The 13059-nt window shown below is 51.3% G+C and overlaps 1 protein-coding gene across 1 annotated transcript in view; it reads left to right on the top strand.

Annotated features, from left to right (window-relative positions):
* The window catches only part of COL3A1 (collagen type III alpha 1 chain), a 63452-nt gene extending 57659 nt beyond the window's left edge, over nt 1-5793 (top strand). The window contains exons 46-51 of the mRNA XM_029069102.2: nt 984-1037; nt 1235-1342; nt 1911-2199; nt 2905-3092; nt 3625-3861; nt 4812-5793. Of these exons, the coding sequence (XP_028924935.1) occupies nt 984-1037; nt 1235-1342; nt 1911-2199; nt 2905-3092; nt 3625-3861; nt 4812-4958 (1023 nt within the window). The 3' untranslated portion in view covers nt 4959-5793. The remainder of the gene's footprint in view (nt 1-983; nt 1038-1234; nt 1343-1910; nt 2200-2904; nt 3093-3624; nt 3862-4811) is intronic.
* Nucleotides 5794-13059: the final 7266 nt, after the last annotated feature.

Here is a 13059-nt window from a genome sequence, read left to right as displayed (position 1 = left end):
AAAGACAAGTGTGGATAAATTCATAAGTCTCTGAGGGAGAGTCAGGAATGGACAGGGGAAAATCAGGGGTCTTGGATGGTCCATGCAGGGTTGCTGGGAGAAAGTCAGGGTTGGAGAGGGGAGAGTCATCGGTTTTGGATGGTCCAAAATGGCCACTGAGGGAGAGTCAGGGATGGATAGGGGAAAATCAGGGAAGTTGGATAGTCCCTACTGGGTCACGGGGAGAAATTCAGGGATGGAGAAGGGAGAGTCAGGGCTGTTAGATGGTCCATGTGTAGCCATAAGGGTAGGTATTTATGAGGGCAGCCAGGACATGATTCCTACAAGCATTCTGATGCCTCTGATAGAGGCGGAATTCTGGGTTAGAGAACTTCCATCCAGGACAAGATCCTGAAAGAAAGAATACACCGCCTCGCTCAGACGTGGGCTCTTCTGGTGAATGAGTAATTGTCATCGAATTATTCTTGGACGAAGGGAAAGTTATAATGGGCTTCAGCATTTTTTTCTTTTATGGTATTTGTTGAGCATTGACTAGGTGCGGGAATAGATACCAGCTAATTAAGTTGAATACAGTCCCTGTTCCACATGGGGCTCACAGTCTTAATTCCCATTTGACAGATGAGATAACTGAGGCCCAGAGAAGAGAAAATGCTTACCCAAGGTCACAGAGCAGGCAAGTGGTGGAGCCAGAATTAGAACCCAGGTCCTTCTGACTCCCAGGCCCATGTTCTATCAGCTAGGCTACATTGCTTCTAAAAGCACTGGCCTTTATAGGCCAGCGCCACCCCTCTGACTACCATCGGGGGTTTGACAAAGGACTTCAGTCTGCAGTGATGAAGAAACGGAGGGAGAACCCCTCTCCAGCTTCCCATTTTGTGTGGCCCCAACCCAGGCCTGCAGGGGCAGCCTGCTTCTCTCAACTGTTATTTCGGGAACTGACCAAACTTTCCTGATGCTCCTTGCTTTCCTTCCTCTTTCCCCAGGGTCAAGCTGGCCAACAAGGAGCCGTCGGCAGCCCGGGACCCTCGGGCCCAAGGGTAAGGGGCAGGTCGGACATTCCCGTAGTGGGGCAGGTTTGTAGGGGTTTGGAACCGAGATGCAGCAGTCCTGCCCTGCGAGACCTCTGAGGAACCACTGAGCCTGTCAGGATCTGTTCCTTAACATGAACATCTCTCACTGGGCGGCAGCATGGACAAGGCCGTGGCTCGTAATGGTTATTTTCACCTTGCCGTAGGGTCCCCTTGGTCCTCATGGTCCCCCTGGAAAAGATGGCGTGAGCGGACATCCTGGCCCCATTGGTCCACCCGGCCCCCGTGGGAACAGAGGTGAAAGAGGATCAGAGGTAAACGTGGCACCATTTACATGGACATGACCTTAGCAATCTGACTTGCTTTTGTGCAGCCCCACCTAGTTTAAAAGTCTGGATTGGAACCAGTTTTTTCCAACATCCTGGAAGACCCACAAGGACTTGAAGAGAGAGACCAAAGCCCAGCTGGTCCCAAACTTGCTAGGAAATGGAAGACAGGGTCAGCATCCCATGGAATCAGCTTAGTAATGAGAGGGAGGAAGTGGTGCCTGTCTGGAGGCAGAAACCCCAGTTCTATTCATTCATTCAAGTCATATTTATTGAGCGTTTACTGTGTGCAAGGCACTGTACTTGGTGCTTGGAATAATATGATATAACAATAAACAGGCACATTGCCGGCCCATAACAAGCTTGCGGAGGACAGTGGAAAGGGGGCATTGGAATGGCTTTGGGAAGGCCACGTATGTCATTGGAACATTCAGGTGGTCTCACTGGATCTCTTAGCTCAGGGAAATAATGAGTCACCCCGTCAGTGGTCTGTCCTGGGTGGCCCGGGCGGGGGAGAGGTCCTGGGATCCAGGGCTGAGTGTCTCCCTTTCTCCAGGGCTCCCCCGGCCACCCAGGAAACCCAGGCCCCCCAGGCCCACCAGGAGCTCCTGGGCCTTGCTGCGGCAATGGCGGCGGTGGGGCAGCCTTCTTAGGTGGCGGAGAGAAAGCATCCCCCTACTATGGAGACGAGGCGGTTGACGCCAAAGTGAACACTGAGGAGATCCTGTCTTCCCTGAAATCGGTCAGCGGGCAGATAGAAGGCATCATCAGCCCAGACGGGTCCCGAAAGAATCCTGCCCGCAACTGCCGAGACCTGAAGTTCTGCCATTCTGACCTCAAGAGCGGTATGGGGCATGCAGGCACCCTGGGCACCCCGGGCACCCTGGGCACCGCTGGCAAAGGTGTGGGGACACCCTGGAGTTCAGCGGCCAGGAGAGTCACGGTCCTGCCAGCTCGAGCTTCCCATGGGGCCATACAACCACATATCCAAAGAGATTCCCTCAGGGCAGGGTAGATGTTGGAGCCAGTGAGGTCCCACATGACCATATAGGGGCTGGAAAGAGCCTGGTTCCTACTGGGCCAAGTAGATGCTAGAGCCAATGAGGTTCCCTTGAGGTTGTGTAGACGCTGGAGGCAACAAGGTTCTCATGGGGTACGTAGACACCAGGGAAAGTGAGGATCCCACAGGGCCAAGTAGACGTTGGAGACAGTGAGTTTCCCAAGGAGCTGTGTAGACACCGGAGGCAGCAGAGTTCTCCTGTGGCTGGGTACATGCCAGAGACAGCAAGGTTCCCATAGTCGGTCAGTCAATCATATTTTTTGAGTCCTTAATGTGTGCAGAGCACTGTGCGAAGCACTTGGGAAAGTAATGTAGATGTTGGAGGCAACAAATTTTGCAAGGGGCCATGTAGGTACCACAGCCCTTGAGGTTCCCCTGGGACCAGGTCAACATGGGAGACAGTGAGATGCCCACCTGGCCATGTAGACACTGGAGTAAGCGAAATCCCTATGGGACTGTAGACACTGCATGTGTTGTTGGCTTTCTCCAGGAGAGTACTGGATTGACCCGAACCAAGGCTGCAAGATGGATGCCATCAAGGTGTACTGCAACATGGAGACCGGGGAGACCTGTGTGAGCCCCAGCCCTGCCAGAGTCCCCAACAAGAACTGGTGGACCAACCCCAGTGCGGAAAAGAAACACGTTTGGTTCGGAGAGTCCATGGATGGCGGCTTCCAGGTGATAGGGAAACCCTTTCCTTTCCCCTGACCCTAAATACTCTCTGGGCCCTGTAGGAGCCTAGCTGGGTCAGACCCACCACTATTACAGCTGGGACACCAGTGTTTCAATCCTGAGAGGCCTGGTGCTGATGATAGTGGTCCTGGTGGGGAAGTTGGTGCTGGTTGTGGTGATGATAGTGGAGTTGATGCTGGTGGTGCTGGTGGTGCTGCTGCTGGTGGAACAAGTGTTAGTTGGGGGAAGGGAGAAGGGGTGGGGAGGGGCTATTATGCTGGTGCTACTGTGGTGGTGGTATCTATCAAGCCATTACTGGGCCTCACCAGGGGCAGTGCCCCTCCAGTTCTGATGCCAGCCTCCCATCTGACAGCATATTATGCCACCACAAAAACACTTCCGTGGCAATGGAAGCAATGGCCACCCCATGTCCACGGAGAGGCCGGGCAGTCCATGGCGTAGAATCTGATGAAACGCCATGAGACTGAGCCTTGAGGACTGAAAGTCTTGGCTATGTCACCTGTGACCACTCCCACAGTTCAGCTACGGCAATCCCGAGCTTCCTGAAGACGTGACTGAGGTCCAGATGGCATTCCTGAGGCTCCTTTCCAGCCGGGCATCCCAGAACATCACATATCACTGCAAGAACAGCATCGCCTACATGGACCAGGACAGCGGCAACGTCAAGAAGGCTCTGAAACTGATGAACTCGAACGATGGAGAATTCCGGGCCGAAGGGAAGCTCACTTACAACGTTCTGGAGGATGGTTGCACTGTAAGTACCTGATCCCCAGGGGTGTAGGTTACCCCCAACTGATGGAGAGCCCCGGGGCTCACAGCAAAAACTATCTCAAAAGGAGAAGCTAGGAAATCACTGGGCAGGAAGCCAAAAGTGGCCTTCGGATATTGGAGTTGACTTTGGGTGGGGTGGGGTGGGGTGGGGTGGGGTGGGGTGGGAGTGGATCAAACTGGAATTGTGGTTGGGATGAGGGATGGGATTGGGTGTTGGAGTTAGAGTTGGTGTTGGGGTTGGAGTTGGGGTTAGGGATTTGGCTGGGGAGGGAGTTAGGGGTAGGGTTAGAATTAGGGTTTGGGTTGGGGTGAGGGATGGGATGGAGTGGGAGCTAGAGGTGGGGTGAGAGTTCAAGATCGGGCTGGGGTTATGGATGGGGTTGGGGTTTGGGATGGGGTTGGGGTGGGAGTTAGAGTTGGGATTGGAGTTTTCTAATTCCGCCTTGACCTCCAGCTATTGAACTTCCTCATTATGTGGGGCTTAGGGGGTAGATGGGCCCCTGCGTTCCCTGTCCCGCCTCCCTTCAGCCTGCCTCTCCTCATCCTGATGATCCACCCATTTACGGTCAACCTGGAAATTCAGGGTTGGGCTAAAGGCAGGTACTACCCTGTACACAGTGGCTGCCTCCCCCGCCCCAACACCTGACAACAATATGTGGTAAAAGGAAACATTTCCCAGCCATGGGGCCATGGGACCGAGGGAGATGATCTGTGGGGTAGTAAATAGGCACTAAAAACCCGACGGGCAATCGGGGAGGAGGGTGACCCAGGGAAAGTCCCTTCCTTTGAGCCCCACTCCCCCGCAGCTCTGGCCTGGCACCACCCAGAGGGCGATGGTGCTATTTTGATGCCCTGGTCTGGGAGCTGCCAGGAATTGTTTCCTCCAGTGAGGTCCCGGCAGCAGCAGAGGCAACAATCTCTATTTTCCTACAGAAACACACCGGGGAGTGGGGGAAGACCGTCTTCGAGTATCGGACGCGCAAGGCCATGAGGCTGCCCGTGGTGGACATCGCACCCTTTGACATCGGGGGCCCCGACCAGGAGTTCGGTGTGGACATTGGCCCCGTCTGCTTCTTGTAAACGAAGGGAACGGCTCTCTCTGAATCCCCAGCCAAGAAATTCACCTCCATCTGTGCTCCTCTGTTCTGGTCTCATCCGCCAGTTCAGGTGACCGACACCTTCCAGTTATTTATTGCCAAAATTTCTGGAAAACACATCATTCGACCTAAAGGGATCAGTCTTGTTTCGCTCTCACACGAAATACGATGCAGATGCTTTTTTGCTCTATTTTTTTACCAGTTCCATCTTCACAATGTCTCAGTGGTGCTATAATAAACGTCAACACTCTTCCAACAACCCTGTGTTCCATTCTTTGAGCGCTAGGCCGTTTGCAGAGCCCCGAAGAGATCACCTTTCTCACCTCGATGGTAATGCGGGGTAACAGGAAGGTTTTTTTTCCCCGTTTCAACTACCTCACCTTGGACAGAAACTGGGATGGATTGAACAAGCCGGCCCCCAGACTCAAAGTCGAGCGGAGAAAACGGTCTGAATTCCACCGCTGCTCTGGAGTAAGCCGGTGGGGCCTTCCGGTCAGTAGCGGACGAAGGCAGGCTCGTGTCAGAATCGAAGCTCCTGATCCCAGCTCAAACAGCTGCTTTCTTTCACTCTCGGATTCGGTTCCATTTCCAAAGGTGCTTTTGTCCTTTCTTGGCGTCGCTGGTTCCGCCCGCTCAATCGGAACATGTAAAGGGCAGACATAACGGTGCTAACCTACGTGGAAACTGCAGGTCCAGCCGGGCAGCTCGTGTTCGCAAAGATTCCCGGAGCGCGAGGATGTTCTCGATGGCCGCGGTTTAAGGATTTCTCCCTGCACTCTGTAAAAGTCAATAAAGATGCTACTTTGTCACATGGAAAACTTGTGTGCAAGGCGAGCCCTCTTTTTGAGCCGGTTGGTGGTCGGTGGTTGATTGGTTGGTTGGTTGGTTGGTTGGTTGGTTGGTTGGTTGGTTGGTTGGTTGTCCTAGCGGGGCCCCACCTTCCCTTCCTCCCTCCTCTCTCCTCCCTCCTTTTTTCTCCCTCCTCTTTCCTCCCTCCTCTTTCCTACCTCCTCCCAGTCCCCTTTCCTCTCTCCTCTCTCCTCCCAGGCCTCCTTCCTAGAGCACGCATCTGGGAGTTAGAGGACCTGAGTTCTAATCCCGGCTCTGCCACTTGTCTGCTCTGTGACCTTGGGCAAGTCGCTTCACTTCTCAGTTACCTCATCTGTAAAATGGGTATTGAGACTGTGAGCCCTAGGTAGAACAGGGATTGTGGCCAACTCAATTATCTTGTATCTACACCAAGGCTTAATATAATGCCTAGCACATAGTAAGTGTTTATTAAGTACTACAATTATGATGATGATTTTTATTAATCAATCCATTTCCCTCCTCTCTTTCCTCTCTCCCCATTTCTTCTACTTCCACTCTCCTCCCTCCCCTTCCCACTCTGCCCTCCTCCTCCCTCCTCCCAGCCCTGACTTCCCCTCTTCAGAACTCCACTTCTCTTACTCAGCTGCTCTCTCTGGTGGTTACAGCGGCTCTCGAGATGTGAGCAATTTTCCAGACACTTTGGCCTGCTCAACACCTTGCTGGAGAACTCATGTTCTTTGGAACATAGAATTTGCCTGGGTTTTTATCCAGCAAAACTTTCTCAGGGAGCCTTCTCTGGGATCTTGGGAAAGTGTCCCAAAGTGGATTCTGGGGATGAGATCAGATCACCTATTCTCCAGGACCTATATGGGCCCCCTCCCACACTGCACTCTCGCCACAGTGGGTGCTCACTGTCTTCGGATGTCTGGGGAGGGAGAAGGAGGCCTCCCTGTGTGAAGTGAGAATGTATGAAGGTGGGGGTTGTCAGTAGAGAAGCAGCGTGGCTCAGTGGAAAGAGCACGGGTTTTGGAGTCAGAGGTCATGAGTTTGAATCCCAGCTCTGCCACTTGTCAGCTGTGTGACTGTGGGCAAGTCACTTCACTTCTCTGGGCCTCAGTTCCCACATCTGTAAAATGGGGATGAAGACTGTGAGCCCCACGTGGGACAACTTGATTCCCCTGTGTCTACCCCAGCACTTAGAACAGTGCTCTGCACATAGTAAGCGCTTAACAAATAGCAACATTATTATTAGAGAGGACTCTGAGCATGCCAGGCACATGGGCAGGTTGTACTCTGAAGCAGGGGTGTCCAGGGTCACCCACCTTGGGATCTCCCTTGGCTCCTTGCCTAAGGAGGTGGCCACTGGCTGCTGCGGCAAACAACCCTTCTATATGCCAAGCACTGTGCTTTGCACTGAGGCATTCATTCATTCAATCATATTTACTGAGGGCTTAATGAGTGCAAAGCACTGTACTAAGTGCTTAGGAAAGTACGCTATTACAATAAGCAGACACATTCCCTGCTCACAAGTAGCTTAGAGTCTAGAAAGAGATATGAGGAAGAGTGATCAGATCCTGTCTCTGTCCCACGTGGGGCTCCCAAGTTTAGGAGGCCGTTGCTTGGGCTGGAGTCAACCGCATACTGGATCTTGGAACACCTCATGCCTGGGAACCCGCATTGAGGTCGGGATGGCTACCTCATTCCATGCCTCTGGAGTTGGCCTCAGTGCTTAGAACAGTGTCTGGCACATAGTAAGCACTTTACAAATACCATTGAAAAAAAGAGAGCTCATTTCTCCAGCTCACCCCCTCCCTCCTCCAAGAAGGGCACAGTGTGCCAACTCAGTCAGGAGGAAAGCAGGCTGTGGGAGGGAGACCACAGCAGGTCCCAGCTGAGACATCATCCCCATCACCCCACCCATCGAAACATCAAGATGATGATGGTGGTGGTATTTGTTAAGCACTTACTATGTGCCAAGCACTGTTCTAAACGCTGGGGTAGATACAAGGCAATCAGGTTGTCCCACATGGGGCTCACAGTCTTAATCCTCATTTTACAGATGAGGTAACTGAGGCACAGAGAAGTTAAGTGGTTTGCCCAAGGTCACACAGCAGACAAGTGGCAGAGCCAGGATTAGAACCCACATCCTCTGACTCCCAAACCCGTGCCCTTTCCACTAAGCCATGCTGCTTCTCCAGCTACAATGCTTCTCCATGAATGCTCACTGCCGACTGCAACTGTAAGAGGGGTTGGTCACAACCAAGAGTAGCCAAAGCATGACTGGTCAACCCTGAGCACAGCCATAAGTGGGATTAGTCAACCCACTTTAGCTAGAGAACCCACTTTACTAGAACCCACTAGTCAACCCACTTTAGCTTTAGCTAGAGCTTTAGATTAGCTAGAGAAGCAGCATGGCTCAGTGGAAAGAGCATGGGCTTTGGAGTCAGGGCTCATGAGTTCGAATCCCAGCTCTGCCACTTGTCAGCTGTGTGACTGTGGGCAAGTCACTTCACTTCTCTGGGCCTCAGTTCCCTCATCTGTAAAATGGGGATTAATGAGCCCCACGTGGGACAACCTGATTCCCCTGTGTCTACCCCAGCGCTTAGAACAGTGCTCAGCACATAGTAAGTGCTTAACAAATACCAACATTATTATTATTATTAACCCTAAGTGCAGCTGAAAGTGACTGGTCACCCTTAAACAAAGCCATAGGGGATTTGTCCCCTATGTAACATGCCAGGTCAACCCCACTCTCCACTATAGCAGGACTGGTCAATGCCAAACACAGCTGTGGTGCAACTGGTCATGTCTGAGAACAGTTGTAGGTAAATGGTCAACCCAAACACAGCAGTAACAGGACTGCTCACTGCCAAGCACAGCTGAGGTGTGACTGGTCACCCCTGATAACAGCTGTATGTAACTGGTCAACACCAAACACAGCCCTAGCAGGACAGATCACTTCCAACCACAGCCATGGCATAAGTGGTCACCCCTGAACTCAGCTGTAGATGAGTCATCAACACCCATTACAGCCAAAGCAGGACTGGTCACCACCAAGTATAGCCACAGCATGACTGGTCAACCCTGAGCATAGCAGAGGTGACCAGCCAATGCTGAACACAGGCTCAGCGTAACTGGCCAACCCCAAGTGCAAGTGTAGGTGGGACCGTTCAACCTCAAGTGCAACTGAAGGTGACTGGTCACCCTTGAACACAACCATAGGGAACTGGTTCCTGCTGGTCCCAACTGTAACATGCCAGGTCAACTCCAGGGAGAGCTACAGGGACCAGGGGGAGCCAGGGGGACTGGGGGACTGGGGACCAGGGATGTTGGAGGGATTTGGAGCTTGGGGAGCTGGAGGACCAGAGGGACTGGAGTCCGGGGGCCTGGGGGGCCTGGGGGCCTGGAAGAGTGGGGAGGCAGGGGAAGAGGGGGACCGGGGGAGCAGGGGAGACAGGGGATTGGGGGATTGGAGAAACTAGGGGCTAGGGGAGCCATGGGGACCAACAGGGGGTCTGGAGGCCAGGTACCCAGGGGGAACCAGGAGGACTGAGGGTTGTGAATTGGAGGATTTGGGGGCCTGGGGAGGCAGGGAGACCAGGGGGCCTGGGAGCCCGAGAAGCCAGGGGGACCCAGGGATCCAGAAGAGCTGGAGACTTGGGACCCAGAGGAGACCAAGGGGATTGTGGTGTTGGGGGCTCAGGGATCCAGGGAGGCCTGAGAGACTGGAGGGCTGGGGACCTTGGGAACTGGAGTGGTTGAGGGCCAAGGGGACTCTCGGACAATTACTCCTCCCCAGGCACACCCATCAAAGCCTTACTGAAGACACATCTCCAAGAGGCCTTCTCAGACTAAGTCCCACTTTTCCTCATCTCCCATGCCCTTCTGCATCATCCTGACTTGCTCTCTTTGCCCTTCCCCAGCCTCACAGCACTTATGCATATATCTGCAATTTTATCTATTTGTATTGATGTCTGTCTCCCCCTCTCTAGACTGTGAGCTCATTGTGGTCAGGGAATGTCACTATTTACTGTTGCATTATAATTTCCCAAGCACTTAGTACAGTGCTCTGCACACAGTAAGTGCTTAGTAAATGTGATTGAATGAATGAATGAATGAGGGACTAGGGAGCCAGGAGGCCTGGAGATCCAGGAGAACAGGGGGATAGAGGTTGGGAGGATTGGGGGCCTGAAAAGCCAAGGGGGCAGAGGGAGAACTATGGGGGCTAATAAGAGCAAAGGGATCCAGGGGTGCCAGAGAATTTAGGAGGGCTGGGGGGGACTGTGGAGCCAGGGGACTGTGGAGGTTGTGGGGAATGAGTGAAAACCACAAATACAGAGCATGGGATCCGTAGGGAAACCCATTCTAAAGATGTGATTGGGTTGAGAGGCAGAGTTTAAGAAAAATGGGGAGCCAAGCAGGAGAGTCTGGGTAGTGGCAGTGGGGGGAGTGAGAGGGGGTGTTGGTTAGTCATTCATTTCATTCATTCATTCAATAGTATTTACTGAGCACTTACTATGTGCAGAGTACTGTACTGTACTAAGTGCTTAGAATATAGTCAATCACCAAGCAGAGAGTACAACTAATCTATCCCTGAGTTGAGCCCTTCTGTCCTGATGTATAAACAAAGCAGCATGGACTTGTGGCAAGAGCCCAGGCCTGGCAGTCAGAGGACCTGGATTCTAATTCTGGCTCCATCACTTATCTCCTGTGTGACCTTCGGCAAGTCACTTCATGTCTGTGGGCCTCAGTTACCCCATCTGTAAATTGGGGATTAATGTGAGCCCTATGTGGGACAAGGACTATGTCCAGCCCAATTATCTTTCATTTACCCAGGCATTTAGTACAATGCCTGGTACGTATTAAGCACTTAACAAATACCATGAAACCCCCCCCCCCCCCAAGAAACAGAAGTGGCATGATCTCCTGGAAAGAACCTGGGCCTGGGTGTCAGGGGTCTTTTAACCTGTAGACTATAAGGCTCAATTTTTGTTTTTTGTTTTAATGGTATTTGTTATTCAATCGTATTTATTGAGAGCTTACTGCATGCAGAGCACTGTACTAAGCATTTGGAATGTACAATTTGGCAACAGATAGAGACAATCCCTGCCAACAATGGGCTCACGGTCTAAAAAGGGGAGACAGACAGCAAAACAAAACAAGTAGACAGACAAGGGACTGTTAGTAGACATTTGTTATGCACTTACTATGTGCCAGGCACTGTACTGAGCCCTGGGGTAGATAAAAGCTAATGATGTTGGACACAGGCCCTGTCCCCCATGGGGCTCACAGTTTTAGTCATCATTCATTCATTGTCATATTTATTGAGCGCTTACTATGTGCAGAGCACTGTACTAAGTGCTTGGGAGAGTAGAATATAACAATTAACAGATGCATTCCCTGCCCACAACAAGCTTACAGTCTAGAGAGGGAGACAGACAGTAATATAAATAAATTCATTAAATTAAATCTGTAAAATCATAGTTGAGGTAACTGAGCCACAGAGAAGTGAAGTGACTTGCCCAAGCTCATACAGCAGACAAGTGGTGGAGCCGGGATTACAACTCAGGTCCTCTAAGTCCCTAGCCACTAAGCCACTCTGCTTCCCTAGGTAGCAGGGAATGTGTCTACCAACTCTATTGTATTGAAAAGCAGCATGGCTGAGTGGAAAGAGCACGGACTTGGGAGTCAGAGGTCTTGGGCTCTAATCGTGGCTCCATCACTTGTCAGCTGTGTGACAAGCAAATCAGGTGGGACACAGTCCCTATCCCACATAGGGATCACACTCTTAATCCCCATTTTACAGATGAGGTGACTGAGGCCCAGAGAAGTGAAGTGAATTGCCCAGAGTCCCACAGCAGACAAGTGATGGAGTCAGGATTAGAACCCATGACCTCTGACTCCTAGGCCTGTGCTCAATCCACTATGCCATGTGACTTCTCCCTCTCTCATACGAAGCTCACAGTCTAAATGGGAGAACAGGTATGGAATCCCCATTTCACAAATGAGGAAACTGAGGCACAGAGGAGTGACTTGGTCAAGGGCACACAGCAGGCAAGTGACAGAGCTGTAATTAGAACCCAGGTCAATCAGTCAATAAATGGTATTTACTGAGTGCTTACTATGTGCAGAGCACTGTACTAAGTGTCTGGGAGAGTACAATAATAATAATAATAACGATGGTATTTGTTACTATGTGCCAAGCACTGTTCTAAGAGCTCGGGGAGGATACAAGGTGATCAGGTTGTCTCACGTGGGGCTCACAGTGTTAATGCCCATTTTACAGTTGAGGTAACTGAGGCACAGAGAAGTTAAGTGACTTACCCAAAGTCACACAGCTGACAAGCAGCGGGGCTGGGATTTGAACCCATGACCTCTGACTCCCCAGTCTGTGCTCTTTTCACTGAGCCACACTGCACCCACTTGGAAGAGAACAATAACGTTAGTATGCATGATCCCTGCCCCCATGATTTCCCAGGGCACAGCATTGTACTAAATAATTAGAACAGTACAACAGAGTTAATAGACACGATCTCTGCCCTCAAGGAGTTTACAGTCTATACCTCTCAAATCTATCCAAATCTCCATCTCCAGCTCTGATCTCTCTCCTCCTCTGCAGTCTAGCATTTTCTCCTGCCTTCAAGACATCTCTACTTTGATGTCCTTCTGTCACCTAAAACTTAGTATGTCTCAAACTGAATTTCTTATCTTCCCACCCAAACCCTGTCCTCCCCCTAACTTTCCCATTACTGTAGACAGCACCACTGTCCTTCCTGTCTCACAAACCCCTAACTTTGGCATTTTCCTTGACTCCTTTCTCTCATTCAATCCATATATTCAATCTAACACTAAATTCTGTCAATTCCACCTTCACAACATCTCTATATTCTGCCCTTTCCTCTCCATCCACACTGCTACCACTTTAATCCAATCATTTATCCTACCCCACCTTGATTACTGTATCAGCCTCCTTGCTGATATCCCTGCCTCTTGTATCTCCCCATCCCAGTCTACACTTAATTCTGCTGTCCAGATCATTTTTCTACAAAAACATTCAGGCTGTGTTTCCCCACTCCTCAAGAAACTCCAATGGCTGCCCATCCTTCTCCACATCAAACAAAAACTCTTCATCACTGTAAAGCAGTCAGTCACCTTGCCTCCTCCTACCTCACCTCACTACTCCCTACTACAACACAGCCCGCACACTTCAGTCCTCTAATGCTAACCTTCTCAGTGTGCCTCGATCTTGCCTGTCTTGCCACCAATCTCTTGCC

The sequence above is a fragment of the Ornithorhynchus anatinus genome, chromosome 7, assembly GCF_004115215.2.
Source record: "Ornithorhynchus anatinus isolate Pmale09 chromosome 7, mOrnAna1.pri.v4, whole genome shotgun sequence".
NCBI lineage: Eukaryota > Metazoa > Chordata > Mammalia > Monotremata > Ornithorhynchidae > Ornithorhynchus > Ornithorhynchus anatinus.
This window is presented reverse-complemented; position numbering and strand designations above follow the sequence as displayed.